Raw genomic sequence first — 24,506 nt, forward strand, 5'->3', positions numbered from 1 at the left:
CCAGCTCATACATGATCTCCATAAAAGAAAAAGAAGCAGAAGCTTCCACAGCACACTCCCATCAGTCAATGTGGTCCTAAATGGTTGTGGTAGAATCGTAAAGAAACTTGCATACTCCAGCATGAGCAACCTTGAAGCTTCTTCTGAAATAAACAACAAATGGTTTATTTGTAAGGATTGTGACAACAGCTGAGGACAGGATAGACTGATGAAGGAGGGTTGATGCAGTTATAGTTTCTCCTCCATTCCCTTTTAACAAAGTGCAAGGCGCAGATACAGTTAAATTCAGTTGGACTTAACTTATGAGCAAAGTAGTGCTAGCCAAAACATTACTGCAGGCCTCTAATTTTTATTTATTGTAATGTAAAAATAAAATTTGTCATTTGGGGTAAAAGGGGGGCTTGCCTCAATGTGTACTATGTGATTTAATTAACTTTCTTCCATTATTTCAGGAACAATATTCAGGAATATTTTATAATTTTACAGTAATTTTTTCTTTGCTAAACATATGTATAATAAAATCTGCATATTTACTTTCCACAGGTCTGTCTGTGAGAAGTGTTTGTTGGCGAGGAGATCATATACTAGTTGGAACACAAGACAGTGAAATCTTTGAGATTGTGGTGCATGAACGCAATAAGCCTTTTCTTATTATGCAAGGGCACTGTGAAGGGGAGCTTTGGGCCCTAGCAGTTCATCCTACAAAACCTTTGGCTATGACGGGAAGTGATGATCGATCAGTCAGGTTAGTTCCCATGGATACTCAAAAGACACATGAGCATCTACAGTAAAACAGACTTTGAATTTTAAAATACAAAACCATTTTTTTGCAATTGTGGTAAGTTATAATCTGCTGCTTTGGTATAAAATATGCACCTTAAGTTTTAGATATCACGTTTAAGTAAATGATTATTACATGTATTTTATTCATCAAAGTATTTATATATGATACTCACAAAACATCAGGACTGTGTGCAGAAAGATAAAAAGCTTTTAAAATCATTACAGAAAAATAAGTAAAATGACTGGCCACTTAAGAAAATTTTAGACAACTGCATAGCCCTGTCATCAAATTATGGAAACAATTGTGCTAAAGCCCCAGGGGTGCCAGTGTGACTTCAGTAATGTTACTGTATTTTAAATCTTAAAATAGCAGTGAGACTGACCTTGGCAATATAATAAAACAGTTGACTGTGTGCTAGATGAAAATGGTTCTGCAGCCTGATAAAATAGTTAGATGGCACCTTTGCCATACAGCCAACCAAATTAGGTTCTGAATTCTCTGTGACACTCAGAAATGTTTTGGGCATGTGTGAATTGGATCTGGGCCTCAGTCTAGTCTTGGAGTACAGGGTGCTAATGAATATAAGTCATATGCTTTTGGGGGGGGGGATATTTTTTAAAAAGATGAGACAACCCACTACATTTTTCTCTGCGTGTATGATAATTGTATTTTGTTTACCCCGAATACTTTCTTGCAGAATATGGAGCCTTATAGATCATGCATTGATTGCACGGTGCAATATGGAAGAGCCAATTCGTTGTGCAGCTGTTAGCACTGATGGAATTCATCTTGCACTTGGAATGAAAGACGGTTCCTTCACAGTACTTCGAGTTAGGTAGGTTATGCATTGGAGACATTTAAACAAAGATAAACTTTGCCATTAAGTTGCTTTTGCAATGAATTGTAAAATTCTGCCACCTGCTAGCATGGCATCAGTGCCAGATAAATTTTTCCATTTGGACTTATTTGTAATGCATTTGTTTGTGAATACACGTGTGCCCACATAAGGCTGGCACTTTTGAAGATATATGATTTTTGTGGTGTTGTTCAAACATTTGAAGAAATGTGTGCAAACTATATTTTAATGCAAGCCCATAGGTCTTCTGCTGTAATCTGAGTCCTCAGATGGGCAAATGTGTATCCACATGTAAATAGAGGCTTCCTTATTAATGTGTAGATGCCTCAGCTGTATATTATATATTGCACTGCTAAGTAGATAGTCCATTTGCAAGGCTTTTCTTCACTTGATGGGAGTAAAGATGGATTTCTACACAATGACTAAACTATATATTTTTCTTTTTCTGTGTTACAGAGATATGACAGAGGTTGTTCATATTAAAGATAGGAAAGAAGCTATTCATGAATTAAAATACTCACCAGATGGAAATTTCCTTGCAGTTGGCTCTAATGACAGTTCTGTTGATATTTATGGTGTTGTTCAGCGGTACAAAAAGGTTGGAGAGTGTATTGGATCAACAAGTTTCATCACACATATGGATTGGTCATTGGACAGCAAACACTTGCAGACCAATGATGGCAGTGGAAAAAGGCTTTTTTACAGGATGCCTGGTGAGATAATCTACTACTATTACAATTATTCAAGAAAATAGGTAGGTCTGTGCTTAGGTTGCCTAATGCTATTATAACATAGCACATTCCTGGTAAAGTAGTTGTAGTGACTGCAGCTAGTCATTTCTCTCCAAACAATTTTAATCAGTGGGCAGAGGAATCTTAGACTGCTTGCAGAAGATAACTGATTTTGACCAGTTCCTTCCTCCTACTGAACTTCCATAAGACATATCCCTCTAGAGAGGCTTTTATGGGGGCAGGGGCATGATGGGCTGCAGGGAAGGGAGGGGGAAGAATTGGTTGCACAAGCAGCCTTCTCCTTGTGCAATATTGAATACAATCCAGTTAATATGTTAATTGCCCGTATAAATCGAGTGAATGATTAAACAAGTATCTTTCTATATCTAGGTGGAAAAGAAGTGATGAATAAGGATGAGTTAAAAGGTGTCCAGTGGGCTTCGTGGACTTCAGTTGCAGGCCTTGAAGTTAATGGAATATGGCCTAAATATTCAGAGATCAATGATATCAATTCTGTAGATGCAAATTTTATGGGCCAAGTTCTAGTTACAGCTGATGACTATGGAATAGTAAAATTGTTTCGGTATCCTTGTTTAAGAAAAGGTAATTATTTAGTGTGTGCTTGGAATGTAAATAACAGAATACCCATGGAAAGTTCTCGTAAGTTAGAATTTGGCCTTTTAAATGGAGGGGGAAAAACTTTTAAAATAATAATGGAATTTTTTTCTTATCCAAATGACTGTTAGCATTTGCGACCCTTGTTTATGTTTCAGATAAGAGATTTTGGGGTCAGATTTTGGGGTCAATGAGATGCTGCAGTCAGATAAGCCCCCAAAGTCCAGGTGTCACATTCTGTTTTCCACATAGTAAAAGGGTATGGTGGAAGTGAGGGGGGGGGATGTTACAGTCAAATATCCTTGACTGGCTGAAAAGGGTTTCATATACAAAACAGCAATGGTTGATAAAGGTAGTTTGTTGCTCTCGTTTAACAAAGTAGCACAGTTGTAACTGACTGGACTGGCATGTCAGATATTCTGCAATATACTCAGTGGGATACTACAAACCTTGAGCAGACATTTACTTGTGCAATGAGGTTATCCTACCTCCTTCACCCCAGTGCATTTGCCTGGAAAACCTGAAAATTAAGGTGCCCCCTCAGGGACAATATTGATGGAATGAAACTGCAGAGGAACCATTAGCAGAAATTGGGACTCACCTCTAGCATAACCAAAAGCATATATCTCCTTGGGCAAGGCACAACTGGTTATAAGCCATGGTGTAAAACAACTCTTTAAATTGATACATAATTTGACACATAATAAAACCATTTTTTTTAATAGGGGCAAAATTTAAGAAATACCTTGGTCATTCAGCACACGTGACAAATGTCAGATGGTCACATGATTATCAGTGGGTTATTTCTATTGGTGGAGCAGACCATTCTGTTTTCCAGTGGAAATTTGTTCCTGAAAGGAAGCTGAAGGATGCTCTTCACATAGCACCACAAGGTGAGTGATGCATCATTTGATACGAGTTGGAAAATAATTTAAAATATTGTTAGTGATATGTGTTTTACAGTGATGGTTGGGACTTCTGCTTCTTGATCTGGATGACTGTAAATACTCCAATGTTTTCTCAGTTTTGGTTTGACTTTCTGTTTTCTGTTGTCTTGGTCCTGGACCATTGAGTACAAGTGGTGGGAAATTACTATTTTTTTATTTAGGCATATATATCACAGTTGTTTTCAGTAACCATGCTTAGGACTGTGCAGTTAACTGAGTAATTTTATTACCTTTACGTTGTATCTGCTGTTTTCAATACCTACTCATTTATTTATTTATTTTTCTATCTATCAAAGAAAGCCTCGTTGACTCTAATAGTGAAGAATCTGATTCTGATCAATCGGATGTTCCAGAGCTGGACTCTGAAATTGAACAAGAGACACAAATCACATACCGTCGACAGGTATTGTCTTACATTATAAACATAAATATGCTAATGCACCCAGCTGCAACAAACCCTGTGTATATCTGGATTATAGAAGGTTGACATCACAAAACTCACAGACTGTATTAGAACTGATCAGAACAGTTATCGTAGCTGATGGCCTGGAACCATAAGCTCCCAAAAGCAGATGAGGGCCGAGGGCCGAATGCTGAAATAAACCAGATCCGGCCCAGGAGCCAAAAATGTCCCCCACCCCTGATGTACAGGGAGGAGAGCTCTGGCAAGGGTACAGTGAGAAGGCCTGGCAAGGGTTTAGAAGGGGCCTGGTGGGTTGGTAAGTTAAGCAAGCAGAGGAGCCAGCTTCTGGTATGTTAAAAATTTGTACTTCATCTTATAATTTAAACTTTGTAAGGTGTTTTACAGAGTTTAATATGAAAACAGCAATAAACAAATAATGATATTAGAAAACAACAGCAGCACCCTGTGGCTTCCTGTTTCACCAGGTGTTATTATAATTGCTCTAATCAGTTGCAACCAGCATTGGCAGTTGTTGCTCCACTCATATTTCATGCAGTATGCTGGTTCCCTGTTACGTTTAGGTTTGCTGAGACATGGCTGTATGTCCAGTTGCTGCAGTGGAATTGCTTCAGCAGAGCTGTGGGTCATCTTAATGCTGTCCAATATTACCAATGAGTTTTATGAACTCTCTCATTTAAACCTCTGGAGCTAGTAGAAAGATTGTCCAAATACTCTGATTATATTATGTCCAAATACTCTGATACTATTATAGTAACAGAAAAATCAAAGTTTCAGTTGTAATATTGCAACCATGTGGCATATGCAGTTCATGTAGGAAGCTAAGAAAATTATCTATCAACCTCTATTCCTCAGAGAGATTTGCTTTTCAAATATGCACAATTACAGAGAACTTTATATTCTCTGCTAAGGTTTACAAAGAAGATCTACCTCAGCTTAAAGAGCAATGCAAAGAAAAACGAAAAACTGCAGCTTCAAAAAGAAGAGAACGGGCTCCAATCAATAGTATAAGATTACACTTTGTTCATGGGTTTGTAAATTTATCTTTTTGCCTAAAAGCAAGCAAATCAGATTATTTTGTTTTACATGGATTTAGACATTTAAGGGCCAAACTAGATGTGATCTGTAATTGGATATGCCACTTTTTATTTTTAGAAAAACACGAAAGCATTCATGGGGCCATTTGGATTGGGACCACAGTGCTGAGGGGAAAGTATGTCTCCTTCCCTCAAACTCCATTTTTTATGATTTAAATCTCCCCCTTCCCCAAAAAAGTACTATTTGCTTGCAGGTGAAAACATACTATGTATTATACCTGATCTACCCTGAGGGTAAATAGCAGTTTTTTGGGGAGGGGATATAACTAGGGGAAATGATGCAGGCAGAACACTTTCAACCTTTCTCTTCCAGCACCATGAGGTCATTTCAAACCCTCCCCATACGCAGTAATATTTATCCTTAAAAAAAAAACAACCTATGCACAAGACAGAGAAATTCAGTTGCAGCTTTCTGAATATCATAACTAAAGAATTTGCTAGATTTGTGAAAGTTTTGTTTGTCTAATGCTTGGATTCAATGAATCACTAGGACAAATTAAGGATTCTTCTAGTAGATGGTTACCGGTAATTTCTGTGGGTTAAGGAAGGGTTAACTGGACATTCTTCTAGTAAATGGTTAATTTGGAGTAACTAGTTCTATGAGAAATGGGAGAAAGAAGCAGAACACACCCTTGAAGTTCAATTGGCCTTCATTAGGCACTGAGCCTGGCCCTGTGGTACCCCTTACCAGTATAGGTTTGGCAGGAACTGCCCCTGTCTCCTTTCAGATATCTTATGAAAACTGTGTTGCTCATAGAGGCCTTCACAACATCAATTTCTTTTTACAACCAACCTGTATCTACTGGTGTTTTTTAAAAATTATGTTTTATTGATATTTATGAACTTCTTTTATTACATTTTGTATGTTTTAAGCTTTTTTTACTATAATTTATGAAAGTGCAGATTATAACTATTAAATATTTAATTAAATAAATAAACATTTTAAAGGACCAGCTACATAATATTCTTAGTTTATCCTCCAGAAACAGAGAAAAACATTGAAATATATTTTTAACCATACAAGTTATTTTCAAATTTCTTTATGCCTCCTACAATCATCACTTGAAGGGGGAAATTGTTGATGTAACCTTGCCTGATTTACTGTTCTCCCATACTAGAGATCTTTTTATTCTTTTGGAGTACTTTTGATGGAACTATCAAAATCGTTTTGCAGTATGTAACTATAAAAACTAAAACATTTAGTTGATTGTACTGTGTCATGATGCCTAAATGTCTAACTGTTTTATTAGTTACAGAGGCTATGACTGTCGCAGTAATTTATTTTACACTCAGACTGGAGAAATTGTGTACCATGTTGCAGCAGTGGGTGTAGTATACAATCGGCAGCAGAACACACAACGGTTTTATTTGGGTCATGATGATGATATTCTGTGTCTTGCTATTCATCCCTTAAAGGACTATGTGGCAACAGGCCAGGTAGGATTCATGTTTAGGAGAACTAGAAATCCTGTGTTGTTTTAGTGAGCTTATAAATTTATATTTCATAATTCTGTGGAATATGCCTCTGTGAAAAGCATTTGAAAGCAGTACAGTTGTAGAAGACAGGTTTCAGCTTGGTTACTTGAGTAAAAACAAGTAGGCATAGATTTATTCAACTATGAAAGAGCTTATGCTGGAAGTGTGAAACAAAGTCTTGTGGCACTTTAAAGACTAACAAAAATATCTTTTGTTTTTGCTGCAAGAGACTAACATGGCTACTATCCCTCTGCAAAATCTTTATACCTGCATCATGCACTACTGCATATTTCTCCCTGCAAGAGTTTTCCTGCTTTCTTCTATATAGAGGAATGCTGTATTCCTCTTTTGGGAGATTCCTCATTACATGACTTACATCAAAGTATGCTAAAGCAGCTGCGTGTACATTAGTGCCCTCGTGTGGACACTGGAATGTGTATAGAATGGCTAGTGTTTATAGAATATCTGAAATAGGAGCATTCATATTTGTAGCTATAGTATAGAATGTGCTTGATGAAGATACTGATAAAATGTGACATTTTGCAAAAGATTGAATTCAGTTGAATTAACCCCAATTTGATTAAACAAAGGTGAAAAGGATGCTCTTTTAATAGTCCTTCATATTTCTGCTTCTTTATACACATAGCTAACATTCAGAATAAGAACATAGTCTGAGACCTGTGAACCATAATTTTATTTCTTGTATCCAAATTAGTGTTATAACCATGTGAAAGAAACATTAAATGGATGTTATGGACAAATAAGCATTATACCTCTTGGAGTTTTTTTAGTTGGTTAGTTTTCTTTCTGCATAATGTGTTCAATCTCTTTTGTTTAAGGTTGGTCGTGATTGCTCAATCCATATTTGGGATACAGAGACAATCAAACCACTGTCTGTGTTAAAGGGCTATCATCAATATGGTGTTTGTGCTGTTGACTTTTCAGGTATTTATGATTGATCATCTTTTGACTTGGAAATTATAGTTGTTGGAAATGTGACACAGCTTTTTAGGTCCTAAGAATAGATCACTATTACATTGCTATAAGAACAACTGCAATATTTTGCTCTTTGCTTTGAGGAGATTAGCTTCATTTTCAGGCTTTCCTCTCATTATGCTGTAGAAATTCTGATTTAGGCTTGAAGAAAAATGATTGTGGTAAAAGTCACTAATAAAGGTGCCCTGTGTCCTTTGAGGTCAGGGTGGGGGTCATATTACATAAATTTGTGGCCAGCACTGGAATGTCCCTGTCTTTGGTACTCATTTGCCTAACTCTAGGAGAGTACAGTCCATTCAGAACCAGTTGACTCCATACAGATCAAAGGCCTATATATATGTTTTGATATATATTTTAATAGTGTCCAGTGACTGCTAGTCAGTATGTAGAAAGCCTAGAAAGGAGGGAATGGAAAATCAAACGTCCAATTTTGGAGGGACTCTGGGAAAGTGGTAATGAGTGATATTCCTAATGAACATGAAAAAGACATGAAAAGAATAAATATGTGTATACAGAGTATACCTTAATCAACATAGCTCCTGCTTAGATACAAAAATGAGTGAGAATAAGGATTTGAACATGAAGGAGATTTCCATAGACATTAACACATCCTGCTGATTACAGAATTATGATTATGCCCATCATTCTTATAATTTTCTTTTATAGCGGATGGCAAACGGTTAGCTTCCGTTGGAATAGATGACAATCACACTATTGTTCTTTGGGACTGGAGAAAAGGAGAGAAGCTTTCATCAGTCAGGTAAGAGTTTAGCTTAATTATGGAAACAAATCAAGGCATAAGTAGCCAGGATGAAAAGTACAAGTACTATTGAGGAGGTTTGAATGACCTTCACCTATACACAGTGTGAAAGTGAGGTTGTGTCTTCTTGAGCCGCTGGACAGCAAAGTGCGGATATAGCACATGGGTAGGCAAACTAAGGCCTGGGGCCGGATCTGGCCCAATCGCCTTCTAAATCCGGCCCGCGGACAGTCCAGGAATCAATGTGTTTTTACATGAGTAGAATGTGTCCTTTTATTTAAAATGCATCTCCGGGTTATTTGTGGGACATAGGAATTCGTTCATATATTTTTTTCAAAGTATTGCCCAGCCCCCCACAAGTTCTGAGGAACAGCGGACCGGCCCCCTGCTTAAAAAGTTTGCTGACCCCTGTACAGCATGCCTAGGGCATAGGTGTGAATTGCATGAATGATACCCTACGTTTAATCCAGGAACTGAAAGCGCATTTTGACTTTATATGCACGTTATACAGTTAAACCTTGATTCCCAAACGTCTCCGTTATCGTACGTTTCATCTCCCAAATGCTGAAAACCCGAAAGTAACTGCTCTGGTTTTCAAATGATTTTTGGAAGCAAAACAGCTTCCAGGGAGTTTTTTTTCTTTTTTTCTCCATTGATTTTGCCAACTGCCTTTTGATCTTCGATTGTCAAACATTTTGGAAGTCGAATGGTCTTCTGGAATGGATTATGTTCAACAATGGAGGTTTGACTGTATGTTCATTGGACCCACTCCCAAAAATCCTGCATCCCCAGATGTAGGATAGGAGTACTCAGTGGGAAGCCATACTTTTGCGCCCCCACTCCAATAAGTGCAAGAAGATAACCATATCTGCACTCTGATACATGGTGTTTCATTTAATAGCCATCTTGTGGATCTGGGCCCTGACAAAAAGGTGGAGTCCACAAAGTGAGTAAATAATATGAATAAAAGGGCTGATACTAGGAGCCACCATAACTCATCACCACTGTGATGGTCAGAAGTCTTATAGCCTTTATTATTAACAAAGGAAGGTATTATATGCATCATTTAATGCAAACATAGATAACTGTTTCTTAGCAGGCTGAGAAACTACTTCATACTGCTATTTCTCAACACGATTGTGTATTCTGATTCATGAGTTTGTGAACTAGGCTTTTTAAAGTAAAAATATAGTGTTAATAGAGCAGAGGTATTCTTAATACTGAATATAGGCTAGTGAAAGTAGTGTTTCAGAGTTTACCATACCAGACTATACCATAACTGTATTGTAAACATGATCCAAACCTCTTGAAAAAGTTATTGAAATATAACTGAATATAATCGTTGTGAACCATTTAATTCACATGCATACAATAAAATAATAATAAAAAACACTGCATTGTGCTGGATCAATCTTCATGTTTTTAAAAGTAAAAAATAGACAGTTCTTCCATTTTCCCCAACACATTGATTCACTACTGAGTGTGAACAATTCATAGAATGGTAGAGTTGGAAGGGACCTCAAAGCTCATCTGGTCCAACCCAAGATTTTTGTTTTCCTTAACTTTATTGCCACGGAGAAAGCTTTCCCCACAAATCAAAAGTCAAAATATTTTGTATATTGTTCTAGGGGGAGCAAAGACAAGATATTTGTTGTCAAGATTAACCCCTACATGCCTGATAAACTTCTTACAGCTGGAATGAAACACATAAAATTCTGGCGAAGAGCAGGTAAGACAAGTCAAATTAATTATTTGCATCTCTCTTATAGTAGTGGCCACCAACATGGATGACTTTAACAGAGGATTAGGCAAACTCATGGTGGAGAAGACTATCAGTATGCCTCAATATCAGTTGCTGGGGAGCACAAATGGAGAGAGTGCTCCTGTGCTCCTGTCCTGCTTGCAGGCTTTCCATGGGCATCTTGTGAAAACAAGTTGCTTTGGTCTGACCCAGCAGAGCTCTTATGTTCTTATCTTATCCTTAAGTGTGCATAGGACTACAGTCATAGAATTGTAGAGTTGGAAGAGACCATGAGGGTCATCTAGTCCAACTCTCTGCAATGAAAGAATCTTTTTGCACAACGTTGGGCTTGAACCCACAACCCTGAGGCTGGATCTAAACACATCAAAGAAGTTAAACACGTTGTAAATTTACAGGTAGAGAAAAACGGAACTCCACAGTGACATCTAGTGGCACAGTGTTATATCACATATACAATGCATATAAATCGCCTTTTCTTTACTGATCTAGCTGAGTTCTAAGAGTCTCGTGCTTTACCAACTGAGCTATTGTGCTGTCTAAGTCCATTTGCTGATGTACACATTTTCTCTCAATTTTGGAACAAAAGAAATCGCATGTTTAATAAATTAAAGTGACACACAAAAAAAGAAATTAAACTTCATTAAAAATGTTCCTGTATCGTCTTTTAGAAAATTACACCCATACAGATACATAGTTAGGTTCATAGAGATACCGAATAATTATTTTTATTGTTATTATTTAATTTTAATTTAAGGTGGTGGACTGATTGGGAAAAAGGGCTATGTAGGTCCAATGGGGAAGATTGATACAATGATGTGTGCAGTTTATGGCTGGACAGAAGAGATGTCATTTTCTGGAACTTCAACGGGGGATGTATGCATATGGAGAGATCTCTTCCTCATAAAAACTGTGAAAGCACACGATGGCCCTGTGTTCAGTATGCATGCACTAGAAAAAGTGAGTAGCTTATCTTGAAAATGGATCAATAATAATTTATTGTATTTTAAAAAATGTATAGCCAATATCTAAAGAGCTGCTTTAGGCACACCTTGGTGTTTTGTCAGGCCCAATAAGATTTCTTCTTCTTTTTTTAACAAGAGAACCACCTGCCATATAATGAAGTGCTTTTGGAAGCATTCTAGTGTCCCCTAATGCTGCACAGTCTAATATGGATGATGTTTTTTACAATGAAGAAATTAACTAGCCTGCTTTAAAGTAATACTTGTGCAAATAAATTGAAAGCACACAGGTAGTCCTACTGCTCTCAGGACAATTAAGGTTAAATCTATTTTTTGGTGATATGATTAGAATTTCTAACACATTTTAGAATGAAGCTGGAATCATCTCTGAAATATCACCCCTGCTAATCTGAGTTAAATAATATACATCTTGGCCATATTCATATTTATTTACTGTTCTACATGACTTCAGAAGTATGGATAATGAGGATTGCTATAGATATGCTGTCCAAGATTGCAGTACTGGGATGACTGATGAGCAGCATTCATATTTAAATAACATACTAAAGTTTACTGTACCACAGAACGTTTCTGCTGTTCACTTTCTAATATTTCTAATGTTTTCAGGGATTTGTAACTGGAGGCAAGGATGGAGTTGTGGCTCTTTGGGATGACACCTTTGAACGGTGTCTCAAAACATATGCCATCAAAAGGGCTGCCTTGGCCCCTGGCTCCAAAGGTAACATTTATTTATTTATTTAGTTCATTCATCATACCTCTGAACTTTTGTTAAAGCTTAGATTGCTGTTCTATATATTGATTTCTGTATATTATCATGTGGGTCAAGGCAAAATTGGAAACAAGTTTCAGCTAAGACACCGTTTATGTGTGTGGGGTTTTTTTGGTTGTATTGTACATCATGCTAAGGAGATGGTTCTATCAATGCAAGCATCTCTGCTTGACTGACAAAACAATCTTCCCTTTCCTTCCCCCATGTTCTGTTCTGGGGGCTCTCCTGGACCTCCAGAGCAGATCGGGGGGGGGGCTTGGGGGGAGGAGAATATGGCCCTTTGTAACTGTCAGAAGGAAGATGTTTAAAAGTGGATTGAAAAGAGAAAACCCATACATGTCCACTCCCAAATAAGTTCTACTGAATTCCACTGGACTTATTTCCAGGCTGCACTGGCTCCCGGTGGAGTACAGGATCAGGTTTAAGGTGCTGGTTTTAACCTTCAAAGCCCTATACGGCCTAGGGCCCTCGTACCTACGGGACCGCCTCTCCTGGTATGCCCGACAGAGGAACCTACGGTCTTCAAATAAAAACACCTTGAAGGTCCCAAGCCACAGAGAGGTTAGGCTGGCCTCAACTAGAGCCAGGGCTTTTTCGGCTGCGGCTCCAACCTGGTGGAACGCTCTGTCACAAGAGACAAGGGCCCTCCAGGACTTGACATCTTTCCGCAGGGCCTGCAAGACAGAGCTGTTCCACTTGGCCTTTGGTCAGGGCGCAGCCTGACTCCCTCCTTTGGCAATCTTTACAAAACTTTAGTCTATGGTTGCCATCAATTTTGATTTTAATTCATTTTTATAATGTTTTATAATGTTGTACTGTTTTAGTGTTGTTAGCCGCCCTGAGCCCGGCTTCGGCTGGGGAGGGCGGGATATAAATAAAACTTATTATTATTATTATTATTATTATTATTATTATTAGTAAGTGTGCCAAAGATAAGAGAGAGAGACTGGGAAGTCTGAATTTTCTGTTCAATCCAGGATTATGTCAGAAATTAAACAAGCAAATAATAAGCTTTCCAATTAAAATAGTGATTTCATCCAAAATTGAGCTCTTATATATATACATATTTTCATTTAGGTCTCCTTTTAGAAGATAACCCTTCTATACGTGCCATATCATTAGGACATGGTCATATTTTAGTGGGCACAAAGAATGGTGAAATACTGGAAGTTGATAAAAGTGGGCCAATAACGTTGCTTGTTCAGGTACAGTAAATATTAACCATATATTTCTCTCTTTTAAAAACATTTTTAGTTTTGAAATGTTAAAGTACAGCTGCTATAATAATGTTTCATAATTGGTGGTGTGAAATGCCAATTTAGGATCAATGTGGTAAGGCTGTGGCTGTGTACAAACAAACATTTCCGGCTTTCTCCTGCCTTCAGCATTTGACAAACTTACTGATTGGCAACTTGGATACTGGTCCAGTCATCTCTCTTGTTTCCCCCCATGTTCATCACCTTCAGAAGAAGAAAATCCATTTTAAAAGATTGGCAAAACTGTGCAGGGGATGGGGATGAGGTGGGTTTGTGTGATTGTCTATTGGGGGCATTTATAACCTGCCGTTTCGCCTAAAAGGCTCTCAGAGCAGCTTACAAAAATCACTACTAAGATGGTCTCTTCCCATGAAAAAGACATGATAATAATAATAATGAGGAAAAAGGAATGGGAGGGAGGAGGGAAAAGCAAGCTTAAGTACAAGTTCTTAATATATAGAACAGCTACATAGTAATGTCTGTGCCAGGAGTGGAGAACCTTTAGCTTTCCCAAGCTAGTGCTGTATCTACGAGGTGGGGGTTAGCCAGGTTTTTTGCCCCAGGTGAAGCCTCCAGAGGGGTGCCATTGATGCTCCCAGTCTGTGTGTGTGTGTGTACGCAAATGTGTGTGTGTGTGTGTGTGTGTGTGCGTGTGTGCGCCAAACTGGGTCTTTGACCTGGGTGAACTAAAGCCTAGGTTTGCCCCTGCACCAAGCCCATGAGGCTGTTTTAGTCTAGCCATGCCTAGGTGTGGGGCAGGTAAAGCTGGAACTTGCAGAAAGGGGCTTTGCAGGCCACTGGTATTGGTAGTGCCTTCAAAGCACCTTGAGCAGCACTTCCCATGGGCCACCAATTGGCTTGTGAAGCATTGTGGAAAAAAGTTCAGATTACAATCAATAAAATATAGTAATTTATAGTCCTCAAACTCATAATAATTTCTAGTGTGGTTTAATAAGTTGGCTGCATCCTCTGTTGTTTTTAAATCAATTCTTAATTCTTGTTTGTAATATAGCAAATTAAATTGAATTGTTTTTGTTTGTTATAGGGTCACATGGAAGGAGAAGTTTGGGGTTTAGCTACCCATCCTCATTTACCTATTTGTGCCACTGTAAGTGATGATAAAACCTTAAGAATATGGGATCTGTCCCCCAGCCATTGCATGCTTGCTGTTAGAAAACTGAAGAAGGGTAAGATGATGGTGCTTTTCATCAAAATTTGCAAACGTTTTGCTGTTCACTCATATTAGAATCTAAGTGAAGTTGAGTTAAATAATATTAGTATTAGAACAAAAAAATGTTTAAAAAAAGATTTAAACTTTTGAAAATGTAATATGAAAATAGGTTACCCAAATATAGATGCAAGTTGTGTGAGGAGTTTGCAATCAATAATAATAATAATAATAATAGCCCCCTTACTGACTTACCTTATAGAGATATAAGGATCAATGAAAGTATATGTAACAGTTTGAACACTTGAAAGTGCAACATAATAATACATCACATTTCCCAGGAAAATAATGCCTGCAGGCCTCCAGTTAGAACTAAAATATGTCTCTTCTTTGCATTTGGCAGGGGGAAGATCTTGTTGTTTTTCTCCTGATGGGAAGGCATTAGCAGTAGGTCTCAATGATGGAAGTTTCTTAATAGTAAATTCAGACACTCTGGAGGATCTTGTTTCTTTTCATCATAGGAAGGACGTTATTTCAGATATACGATTTTCTCCTGGTAAGTATAGGCAAACCCCCCCCCCCATTTACATAGGGGTTACATTCTGGGTCATCATGCGCATCAGCGGAGCATGTGTAAGCCCACCCAGCCCCACCCTGCCCTCTTCCAGTGTCAAACACAGCGGTTGTAATCATACATGCATCAAACACACACAAATTGAGAATTGCCTGTAATCGGCTTCAGATAAGTCACTCAGAATTGTAGAATGCCATTATGAAAAGTTTTTTTCCCACTCAATTGCTGTCAATTTCAGGCCTTTTCAGAATTAAGATTACTATGCTGTAAGGGTGCTGGCTGGGAAAGTGTTGCAGACCTAACACACGTGTACTTATTTGAATGCTCATGTAGCTGTATGCTTGGAGGATATTCAGGACACAACCGGAAATCTTGAATCACACCACTTTGTGGAGAAATTGTCTTGGTTGAGTCCTCCACTGCTGGGTTCACATATCAAAAAGAAGCTCTATTATACTGAGTCAGACTATCTAGCTCAGTATAGTTTATATAACTGACAGTGGCTGCCCAAGGTTGCAGACAGGGGCGTTCCCCAGCCCTAAGTGAAGATGCCAGGAACTGAGCCTCAGACTTCCTGCATGCAAAATATGCATTCTGCCACTGACCTGTATCCTTTCCCCAACAAATGCACAGTTAAAGACATTTTTTAATTAAAAAAAAATGTCAATAAAATGAACCAAAGAAAAGAATACAAAGTACTGCAGGATGCGAGGGAGAGAAGGTAATAACGCCACTTAAAATTTGAGGAAATAAATATTGGACAATTTAAAAGCTCCTTACATTTACAGTGCTACCTCGGGTTACATACGCTTCAGGTTACATACGCTTCAGGTTACAGACTCCGCTAACCCATAAATAGTGCTTCAGGTTAAGAACTTTGCTTCAGGATGAGAACAGAAATCGTGCTCTGGCGGCATGGTGGCAGTGGGAGGCCCCATTAGCTAAAGTGGTTCTTCAGGTTAAGAACAGTTTCAGGTTAAGAACGGACCTCCGGAACGAATTAAGTACCGGTACTTAACCTGAGGTACCACTGTACATTGTAATGCTGAGAAGAGAAGAGATCTTTAAGAAAGAGGATGTTGGAAAATGTTGGCTCTTTTGGAAAGAGCGCTTGGAATATATTAGAATTAAAGGAAGCCCACATTTTACGTGCATTAGATTTTAACCCTTGCTGGATCCCAGATCCCAGTAAGGGCACCATGAAGGCACCATGAAGGCTGAACACCCCCCCCAAAAAAAACCCCACATAACATTATATTCATTAAACACTTTTCAAAGTTTATGAATTTGCCTTCTGAGATTGGCAATAGAATGCTTTTGGCCTCATGAACCCTATTTTCTCTACGTCTGTACGCATCATAAATTACTTCTAGGTTGGGTAGTAACTGAAGATTAATTATCTGCATCTGCAGTCCATGTCACATTTTGTCCTTCATAATATTCTTCCAGATGGATATTTATTGTGGGGTGGGTGCTCCTCTTGCATGCAATAACATTGCTGGTATCAAAATGCCAGCCTGTATTCCCTCTTCCCCATTAATCAAGATCTGCTCTTCCTGGGGAAAATTGAATACATTAAACAAAGTAAAATATTTCCCAATGACATATTTACAATATCTGAACAACCCATTTACAATAACAAGGCTTATCTAGAGATACCTAGTGCCTCAGTATTTATCCTCACATGTTTTCCATATATAATTGCTTTTTTTTACTTACGGGCTGCTCCCCCCCCTCCCCTTGGCATAGGTTTGCAATAATTTGCAATCAAATGCTAACAAGATAGCATGGAACATACCTCAAAACTACAAATAAGACATTTCCAAAGATTATGTGATTCACATTTATTTTTGTGGAAAATCAGGTTACTTGGGAAAGTATTCATCTCCTTATGATTGCATTTTAGGCGCTGGAAAATACTTATCTGTAGCATCGTATGATACATTTGTAGATATCTACAATGTAATGAGCAGTAAGCGGGTTGGAATCTGCAAGGGCTCTTCCAGTTATGTGACACACATTGATTGGGATGTAAGAGGTAAGAAATACAATTGCTGCAAAATGACTATATTTCTGTAGCTTGCAAAGTGTAAACTGTGCATGAATTTTGTGCAGCATTTCCAAATGGTAGTGATGAATTTCTCACAAATTTTCCTAATAAGTGAATTAATAAATATTGTGTAAACAAACTACAAACAAAAAAGTCTTCAATAAAATCTTGTATTTGGTGAACATTTTTTAGGCAAGCTTTTACAAGTCAACACTGGTGCTAAGGAACAGTTGTTTTTTGAAGCTCCTCGGGGGAAAAAACAGATAATTCCCAGTACAGAGGTAAGAAGATTTACCATTCAGTTCAAATACAATTTTGTAAATAATATCTTTATCTTCTTTTTGTCATTTACATGATTTTGAAGGCACTACAGGCAGCCCCACATTTACGTGGGGTTACATTCCGAGGCACCACACGCATTGGTGAAATCGTGTATAATTGAAACCTATTGAAAAAGCCTTCAGACAACCCATTCCGTCACCACCCTGCCCCCACCTTTTAGTAACGTTTCATTGATGTATTTATGACGTTTCTGGGTCACATCTGGGTTCAGTATGATGCGCATATACTGTACAGTATACAGTTGCACACATACTGAATGTGTGTAAAGGGGGGTGGTGGTCTCTGCCTGTATGTTATTTGCTTGTGCATGTAAGATGACATCAGGTGGGACTTGAGGTCCACCTAGTGGTACAATGCCAAAGTTGCTGTTCTAAAACTCCAAAGCTTCTGGAACTCTAATCGCTTCAGTGAGCGACATCTAAATTCTGCCTTACCAATTGTGATAGTGTTTTGAGACCTTGGCAGGCTATGTGGTTCAGGCTTGTTGTTTTGGTCCTTGTCAATATGTAAAAGAAATTGTGGAATTTTCTCCTTATATATATTTCTTTAGTGAAGGACAAAGACTTAGCCACAAAAGTAAATGCTGCAGTTTCTCTTTTCAAGATATCCAAAATTTAAATTGAAAATTAAATACCAGTAAAATTTTACTAGATCCCAATACCCTACTAGGCAGACCTATTTTACAAATGTCCTATTAGATGCCATTAAGGATAGAGTCTTCATCTGCAATACCAGCTCCCCCCCCCCTACAAAATCTGAAAATGCTTTTTATCACCAAATAATTTTATTTCCTTGCTTAATGAAATTGTTGACAATATCCCCACCACCACCACCAAAAAAGCTAGTATCTCTGCTTAATGCTGTGGTTTGTTGCATTGTTGTGTCACACTGGTCAGTATTCCTCAAATGAAATGTTTTCTTAGTGGTACAGCAAGTCTTGTAATCAGACTATTAGAAACTAAGAACAAACAATGAAATAGATTTACAAGATCAGAATAGAATAGAATAGAATAGAATAGAATAGAATAGAATAGAATAGAATAGAATAGTGAGTATTATGGTGTTGCACTTTCAGGGAAATTAAGAAACTCACCTATATGAATTAAATTCAAATGCTACAAGTATGGTTTATACTAATCACCAGCAAGACACAGGAAGTCAAGCTACGTCAGGGAATCTTTAAGATTTCCTTTTATAAAGAAAACCTTCCCAAATTATGTCCTACAAATAGAAGTAAAGAACACAAGCACATGAAGGCTTCAGTCCTTGGCACACTTACCTGAGAGAAAGAAAAACCTCTGAACATAACTGGTCTTACTTCCTAGAAAACTCGCATAGGCTTGTGCTGTAAGTAGTGTAAATTCTTCTCCCCGCAGTTTATCCTCAGGACATTAAAGCAAGCCATGCAAGCAACCGTTCTTGCTGTTGAATATGGAAACAATAAACTCTCTGCATAGCTAACAGTAGCAAATTCCTGTTTGCACTTACGGTATTCACATGCTGGCTCTCAGCCTTTAATTAGTCATGCCAAATGATAAAAATAAATTTATTTAAGGTATTACTGTAAAATGGGAAAGTATCATTCACACAGTGTTCTATCATAGTTCAAAACAGTATTAAAGGCCATAGTCATATTAATTGTCAGACATGTGAAGGTAAGAAGATTAGAATGTAATTGGAATAAATTTTCTCAAATACTGGGTGATAACACATCCTCATAAAACACCCATAAGATCCTCCTTCAAACTGAAAGCATTTTGTCTGCAGTTGTCATAGGTAATGCCTAATTATTTCAGTGGGAGATGTGAATAGCATATACATCTAGGATTATGGTGTTTGCTCTGAGATCAGATGTATAACTATGGATAAGTATCCTTTCTCAAACAGGCTATCTTTATAGGCAGAAAAGATTTCCTGGACATCCTGGACAAGTGTTCTAGGCTCCTGCTGTGAAGGAATTTGGCCAATAATTGGAGAAGTTACAGATGTAACTGCTTCGTGCCTAACCAGTGACAGTACAGTTTTGGCAACAGGAGATGATTTTGGATTTGTAAAGCTTTTCCGATACCCTGCCAAAGTAAGTAAATATGCAGTGTTTGCATAATGAGTCTTATGAGGGTTAAATAACAAAGTCCTACTGTTTTCATACCTACAATCATTGAAAATACACTTGTATTCTTATCTCTCATTGGTATATGTGAATCAGCTTTAACACAGATCAAAACTACAGATCAAGCATTCATATTGTACCACATTTTCTCAGACACAATGCATTTCAATGGAGACAATTCACATGCTCATCTGTAAGTCAACATAGAGTATATTTTCTGTTAAATAATTTTTTTATTGTTTTAAACAATTTAATTCCACATTAACATCAATAAAAAAATAACATTTTTAACCCCAATCCCTATGTATAGAAATATCTTTTCAAAACCTTTTCTTCAAGATTCTAGGAATCTCCAGACTTCTCTCCATCCCCTCTTCTGGTTATTTATATAAACAACATTCTCTTACATTTCCATTTACCCAATTTTCTAATAATTACACATAATTAAACCACAGAGCCTAGGGCTCGCCGACCAGAAGGTTGGCAGTTCGAATCCCCGTGACGGGGTGAGCTCCCGTTGCTCGTTCCCTGCTCCTGCCAACCTAGCAGTTCGAAATCACGAAGATCTACCTTAAAAAAAGAGACCAAAACAATATATCCATAAGAATTACCACTTAATTGTCCAGGAGAGACAGTACTAAATTCAGTACCCAATTTTCTGAAATGGATTGAAGAGTTGCAGCACCTGAAGATCCTTATAAATAGGTATGTCAACCTCTCTTGCCAGTTTTTTTCCCCCTCCTCCAAATTCCGATTTATATACAGGAAACTGAGTTCAGTGCTCTGTAGATCCCTCCAGCTGAGATAAGTCTTTCTTATATTCCCCCAACAGAGTACTTTAATTATCTTAATCCAAATCTCCTCTGCTGAGTTCAGTTTTAATGATGGCTGCAGTTCAAAATCCAGTTTCCACTTTTATACTCCAGTATCAGTAACAAGCCAAGAAGAGTAGATTTTGTCCCATTAAACTTTAATTAGTTTAATGTAAATGCCCAGTGCACTTCCTTCTTTAAAAGTCTCACCACGGCAGAGGATTTCGCGCAGCAGCTAAGAAGGGCAGGAGAGGCAGCATCTTCCCAAAAAGGAGTCCTGGAGCATGCGGTTTGTAAATCAAAAAATAAGGTTTATTTACAAAACACCAAAAAACAACCCTGGCGACGAACCACACATCTCAGCAAAACACACACCCAAAAGGAGAAGGGGGAGAACAAACAAACAGGGGGACTATTTATACAGACTCATGTTCCTGGAAGCCTAATGACCTCCAGCTGCTCAGTGATTAGAGCGTTTCTGCTACTCTTTTAACCCTTTGATAGCAACACCCCCTCTCGCTCGTAACACTGAGCTGTACCAACCTTAATACAAATTTAAACCTGAACAGAAACATTTATGAGATTGCGGACTCAAAGCTTTTGTAAAACCGTCTGCGAGATTTTCTTGGCTTGGACAATACTTTAGTTCAATTAAACCTTGTTTTACACTTTGGCATACATTTTGATAACGGATATCCAAGTGTTTTGTGTGCGCCTTGAATTGACCTGATTTAGCTAGTTTAATACAAGGTTGATTGTCTTCCCACACTCTGATAGGTAGGGAACATTCTCCAAACAATTCTTGTACCAGTTGCTTATAAAATTCCAGTTCTCTACATATATCTGATAACGCATTGAACTCAGATTCAGTTGAACTTAAAGCTATAAGTGATTGCTTTCTTGATCTCCAACCAATTAGTGCATTTCCAAATTTTATCGCCATTCCTGACACTGATTTTCTATCTGGTCCAGCATCTGCCCAACTGCTGTCGGCCCAACATTCAAGTTGTGTGCTGCCCTCTGCTGATAGTTTTAAGCGAAAGCTTTTGGTAGTTTGGAGATACCTTAAAACTCTTTTTACTCCTTGCCAAGCATGCATTGATGGTTTTTCAGCTTGTCTACACAGCATGTTGACAGCATATGTTATATCGGGCCGAGTCCACTGTGCAATGTGGAGTAGACTGCCTATCGCTGACTGGTAAACCCCGGGATTACAGAACTCTGCCTTTTGCTCAGTTTGAGCATCCTTTGTGTAACTTAACTCCATTGGGGTTTTAACACCAGCACAGTTGTTCATTTTAAACCTTTCCAGCAACTGCTGGATTTTAGCTTCTTGGCTAAGCCAATAGTTACCATTTTCATCTTGCTGAATTTTAACTCCTAGATAAACAGATACATTGCCTAGTGATTTTATCTGAAACCTTTCTCCAAGCTTTGTGGCAAATTGTTGTGCAAGTTTATCATCCTTTCCACTGTATAATAAATCGTCAACAAATATCAAAACTGCTTCTTGTTCACATCCCGAGCCTTTTAGATAAAGACACGCATCTGCTGCGCTCTTTCTGAACCCCATGCTCTCTAGAGCATCGTTTAAGCAGGAATTCCAATTACGGGCGGACTGTTTCAACCCATAAATGGATTTGTGTAGGCGCCAGACCTGGTTTGGCTTGTCTCCTTCAAAACCTGGTGGTGGTGTCATATAGACTTCCTCCTGTAAGTCTGCATTTAAATAAGCCACATTGACATCAAAATGAAACAGCTTATTTCCCTTCTTAGCTGAAGAGGTTAGAAGCATTCTTAATGACTCCGATCTTGATGTAGGGGCATAGATTTGAGAATAGTGAACACCTTTGCGCTGCGAAAACCCTTTTGCAACTAGCCGGGCTTTATATTGCAACTCTTCAGTAGTTGTGGGCTTTAAACGATATACCCATCGACAACCTACAGCTTGTCGCCCTTTCGGAAGCTCTGTACTTGTAAACACACCGAGAGACTTCATTGAAGCCATCTCTTTTTCCATTGCTTCCTGCCACTTTACGGCTTCTGAGCTTGGAAGCTGTTGTACTTCCATATAGCTTTCTGGCTCACACTGTGCCATATTTACGTATACACTTGTCACCTTAAACCGCTCTGGCGGCTTGCCCTTCGTGGCGCGTTTTGACCTGCGCAATTGCTCCTCTTGTGCCCCCTCTGACCGTTGGCTGTCAGAATCTGTCTCAGACTTTATATCTGGACGCGCCCCTAGGGATAAAGACCTCCGTTTAGATACCTCCCTTGGGCTTGGTGTTGCAGGTGACCTGCTTTGCTTTTGCTGTCTGCTAGGCCTACTGACTGGCGAAGTTGGAGCACTCCTAGATTCTGGCTTTTCTACCTTAGGAGAAGAACCTCGTGCCTGATCAGAATCTGCATCTGAACCATGTGCACCATCCCCTTCTGGCTCATCACTCTCTGGACTTTCTTTCTCAGCATGAATGCCTAAATCATCTCTCAAAATGTCAGGGTTAGCGTGTAAGTGAGTCCATCCGGACTGCTCACAAAAATCAGCGCTCCTACTGAGGACCACTCTTGTAGTATCCCCACCTGGGTCCACAAACCTCCAAGATTTGGCATGTGGTTCGTACCCGCAAAAGATGAGTTTCCTAGCCCTTGGACTTCCCTTTTTCCTTAACGCTTTTGGGATAAGTACATAGGCTTGAGATCCAAACACCCGAAAGTAATTAACTTTGGGCTTCTTCCCATATAAAGCAAAATAAGGCGTAGTATCAATTACCGAATTATATACTCGGTTCAGAATATGAGTAGCCGCCTGCCAGGCTTCCGCCCAGTAACTCTGAGGAAGTTTAGCATCAAACAACATAGAGTTTGCCAACTCTTGCAGAACCCTATTTTTACGTTCGGCCACGCCTCCTTCTTGGGGGGAATAAGGTGTAGACAGACGATGCTTAATTCCCTTTTTCTTAAAGAAATTCTGCAACACAGACCCGGTAAATTCTGACCCTCTGTCTGTCTGAAAAGCAAGTACTCTAGTACCGAATTCAAGTTCTACCGCATGAACCCAATTTTTAACTGTTTCTGCAGTATCTGCTTTTGTTTTGAGAGGAAAAAACCATGTAACCTTTGTTTTGTCATCCGAGAGACACAGTGCATACTTTGAACCTCCCATGCTAGCAACAGGCATTGGGCCACATAGGTCCATATGCACAAGTTGGAATACTTTGTCAGATTTCCTATCTGAACTGGGATAGCTGCATCTATGAACCTTCGCACTTTTGCATGCAGTACAATCCAAATACTTAGTACATTTGTTCAATTTGCACCCTTCTGATAATTCAGGTTGCCTTTTAACATACTGAAAATTAATATGCCCTAAACGGCGGTGCCATAAATGAACACAAGAATTATGGGTAGGCGTGTTCACACAACCAGCATGAACCTGTTCAACTTCATCTGGACTTGTCTCAAAATAATATAACCCATTTCTGCATTCCACCTGCAAAAGAGATACGTTATTCTTTGAAATAGTGCAAACCCCATTTTCAAACACAGTTTTAAACCCATTTCTATCAAGTTCTGACACAGACAAAATACATCCCTTCAGTCCCTTTAGCACGTAGGCATCAATTTCTGTTTGCAAACAATTCAAGAACACTGTGCCTACAGTCTCTAAGGAACGTTTAGTTGAATCTGCCATAGTCACAACTTTAGGGGTTTGCAAATGTCTGCAATTCTGCAAACGGACACTAGATGGCGCCACCAGGTGGTGAGATGCACCACTGTCGATCAACCAGCGTAGATTGCTGCCTTGGCCACGCCCTTGCATCAACGCCATTGCTGAAGCCATGTGCTGTGTGCTGTGGGAGTAGCCACGACCTCCTCCTCTTCTTCGACGTCCCCTGGAACTCCTTGTCTGGTAACTAGGGGTAACGGCCTTGTTGCTGTCTTGACCAGGTTCACGTGTGCAATTCCTGATTAGATGGGAAGGGGAACCACAGCGAAAACA

The 24,506-nt window shown here is 38.7% G+C and overlaps 1 protein-coding gene across 12 annotated transcripts in view; it reads left to right on the forward strand.

The window, feature by feature from the left end:
- Positions 1-24,506, forward strand: part of EML5 (EMAP like 5) — a 90,193-nt gene that overhangs the window by 34,764 nt on the left and 30,923 nt on the right. For all 12 annotated transcript variants that reach the window (XR_014167761.1, XR_014167762.1, XM_081908454.1 and 9 more), the window contains 19 exons: positions 544-745; positions 1,482-1,619; positions 2,097-2,353; positions 2,762-2,974; positions 3,712-3,879; positions 4,230-4,336; positions 5,266-5,384; positions 6,702-6,888; positions 7,767-7,872; positions 8,590-8,683; positions 10,312-10,412; positions 11,200-11,402; positions 12,032-12,143; positions 13,272-13,399; positions 14,496-14,637; positions 15,022-15,174; positions 17,099-17,230; positions 17,435-17,523; positions 19,485-19,661. Coding sequence is in view for 10 of the 12 variants with exons in the window: in XM_081908454.1 (XP_081764580.1) it covers positions 544-745; positions 1,482-1,619; positions 2,097-2,353; positions 2,762-2,974; positions 3,712-3,879; positions 4,230-4,336; positions 5,266-5,384; positions 6,702-6,888; positions 7,767-7,872; positions 8,590-8,683; positions 10,312-10,412; positions 11,200-11,402; positions 12,032-12,143; positions 13,272-13,399; positions 14,496-14,637; positions 15,022-15,174; positions 17,099-17,230; positions 17,435-17,523; positions 19,485-19,661 (2,828 nt within the window). In the remaining 2 variants the exon portion in view is untranslated. The remainder of the gene's footprint in view (positions 1-543; positions 746-1,481; positions 1,620-2,096; positions 2,354-2,761; positions 2,975-3,711; positions 3,880-4,229; positions 4,337-5,265; positions 5,385-6,701; positions 6,889-7,766; positions 7,873-8,589; positions 8,684-10,311; positions 10,413-11,199; positions 11,403-12,031; positions 12,144-13,271; positions 13,400-14,495; positions 14,638-15,021; positions 15,175-17,098; positions 17,231-17,434; positions 17,524-19,484; positions 19,662-24,506) is intronic.

Source organism: Podarcis melisellensis (assembly GCF_964234715.1).
Source record: "Podarcis melisellensis genome assembly, chromosome: 1".
Taxonomy (NCBI): Eukaryota; Metazoa; Chordata; class Lepidosauria; order Squamata; family Lacertidae; genus Podarcis; species Podarcis melisellensis.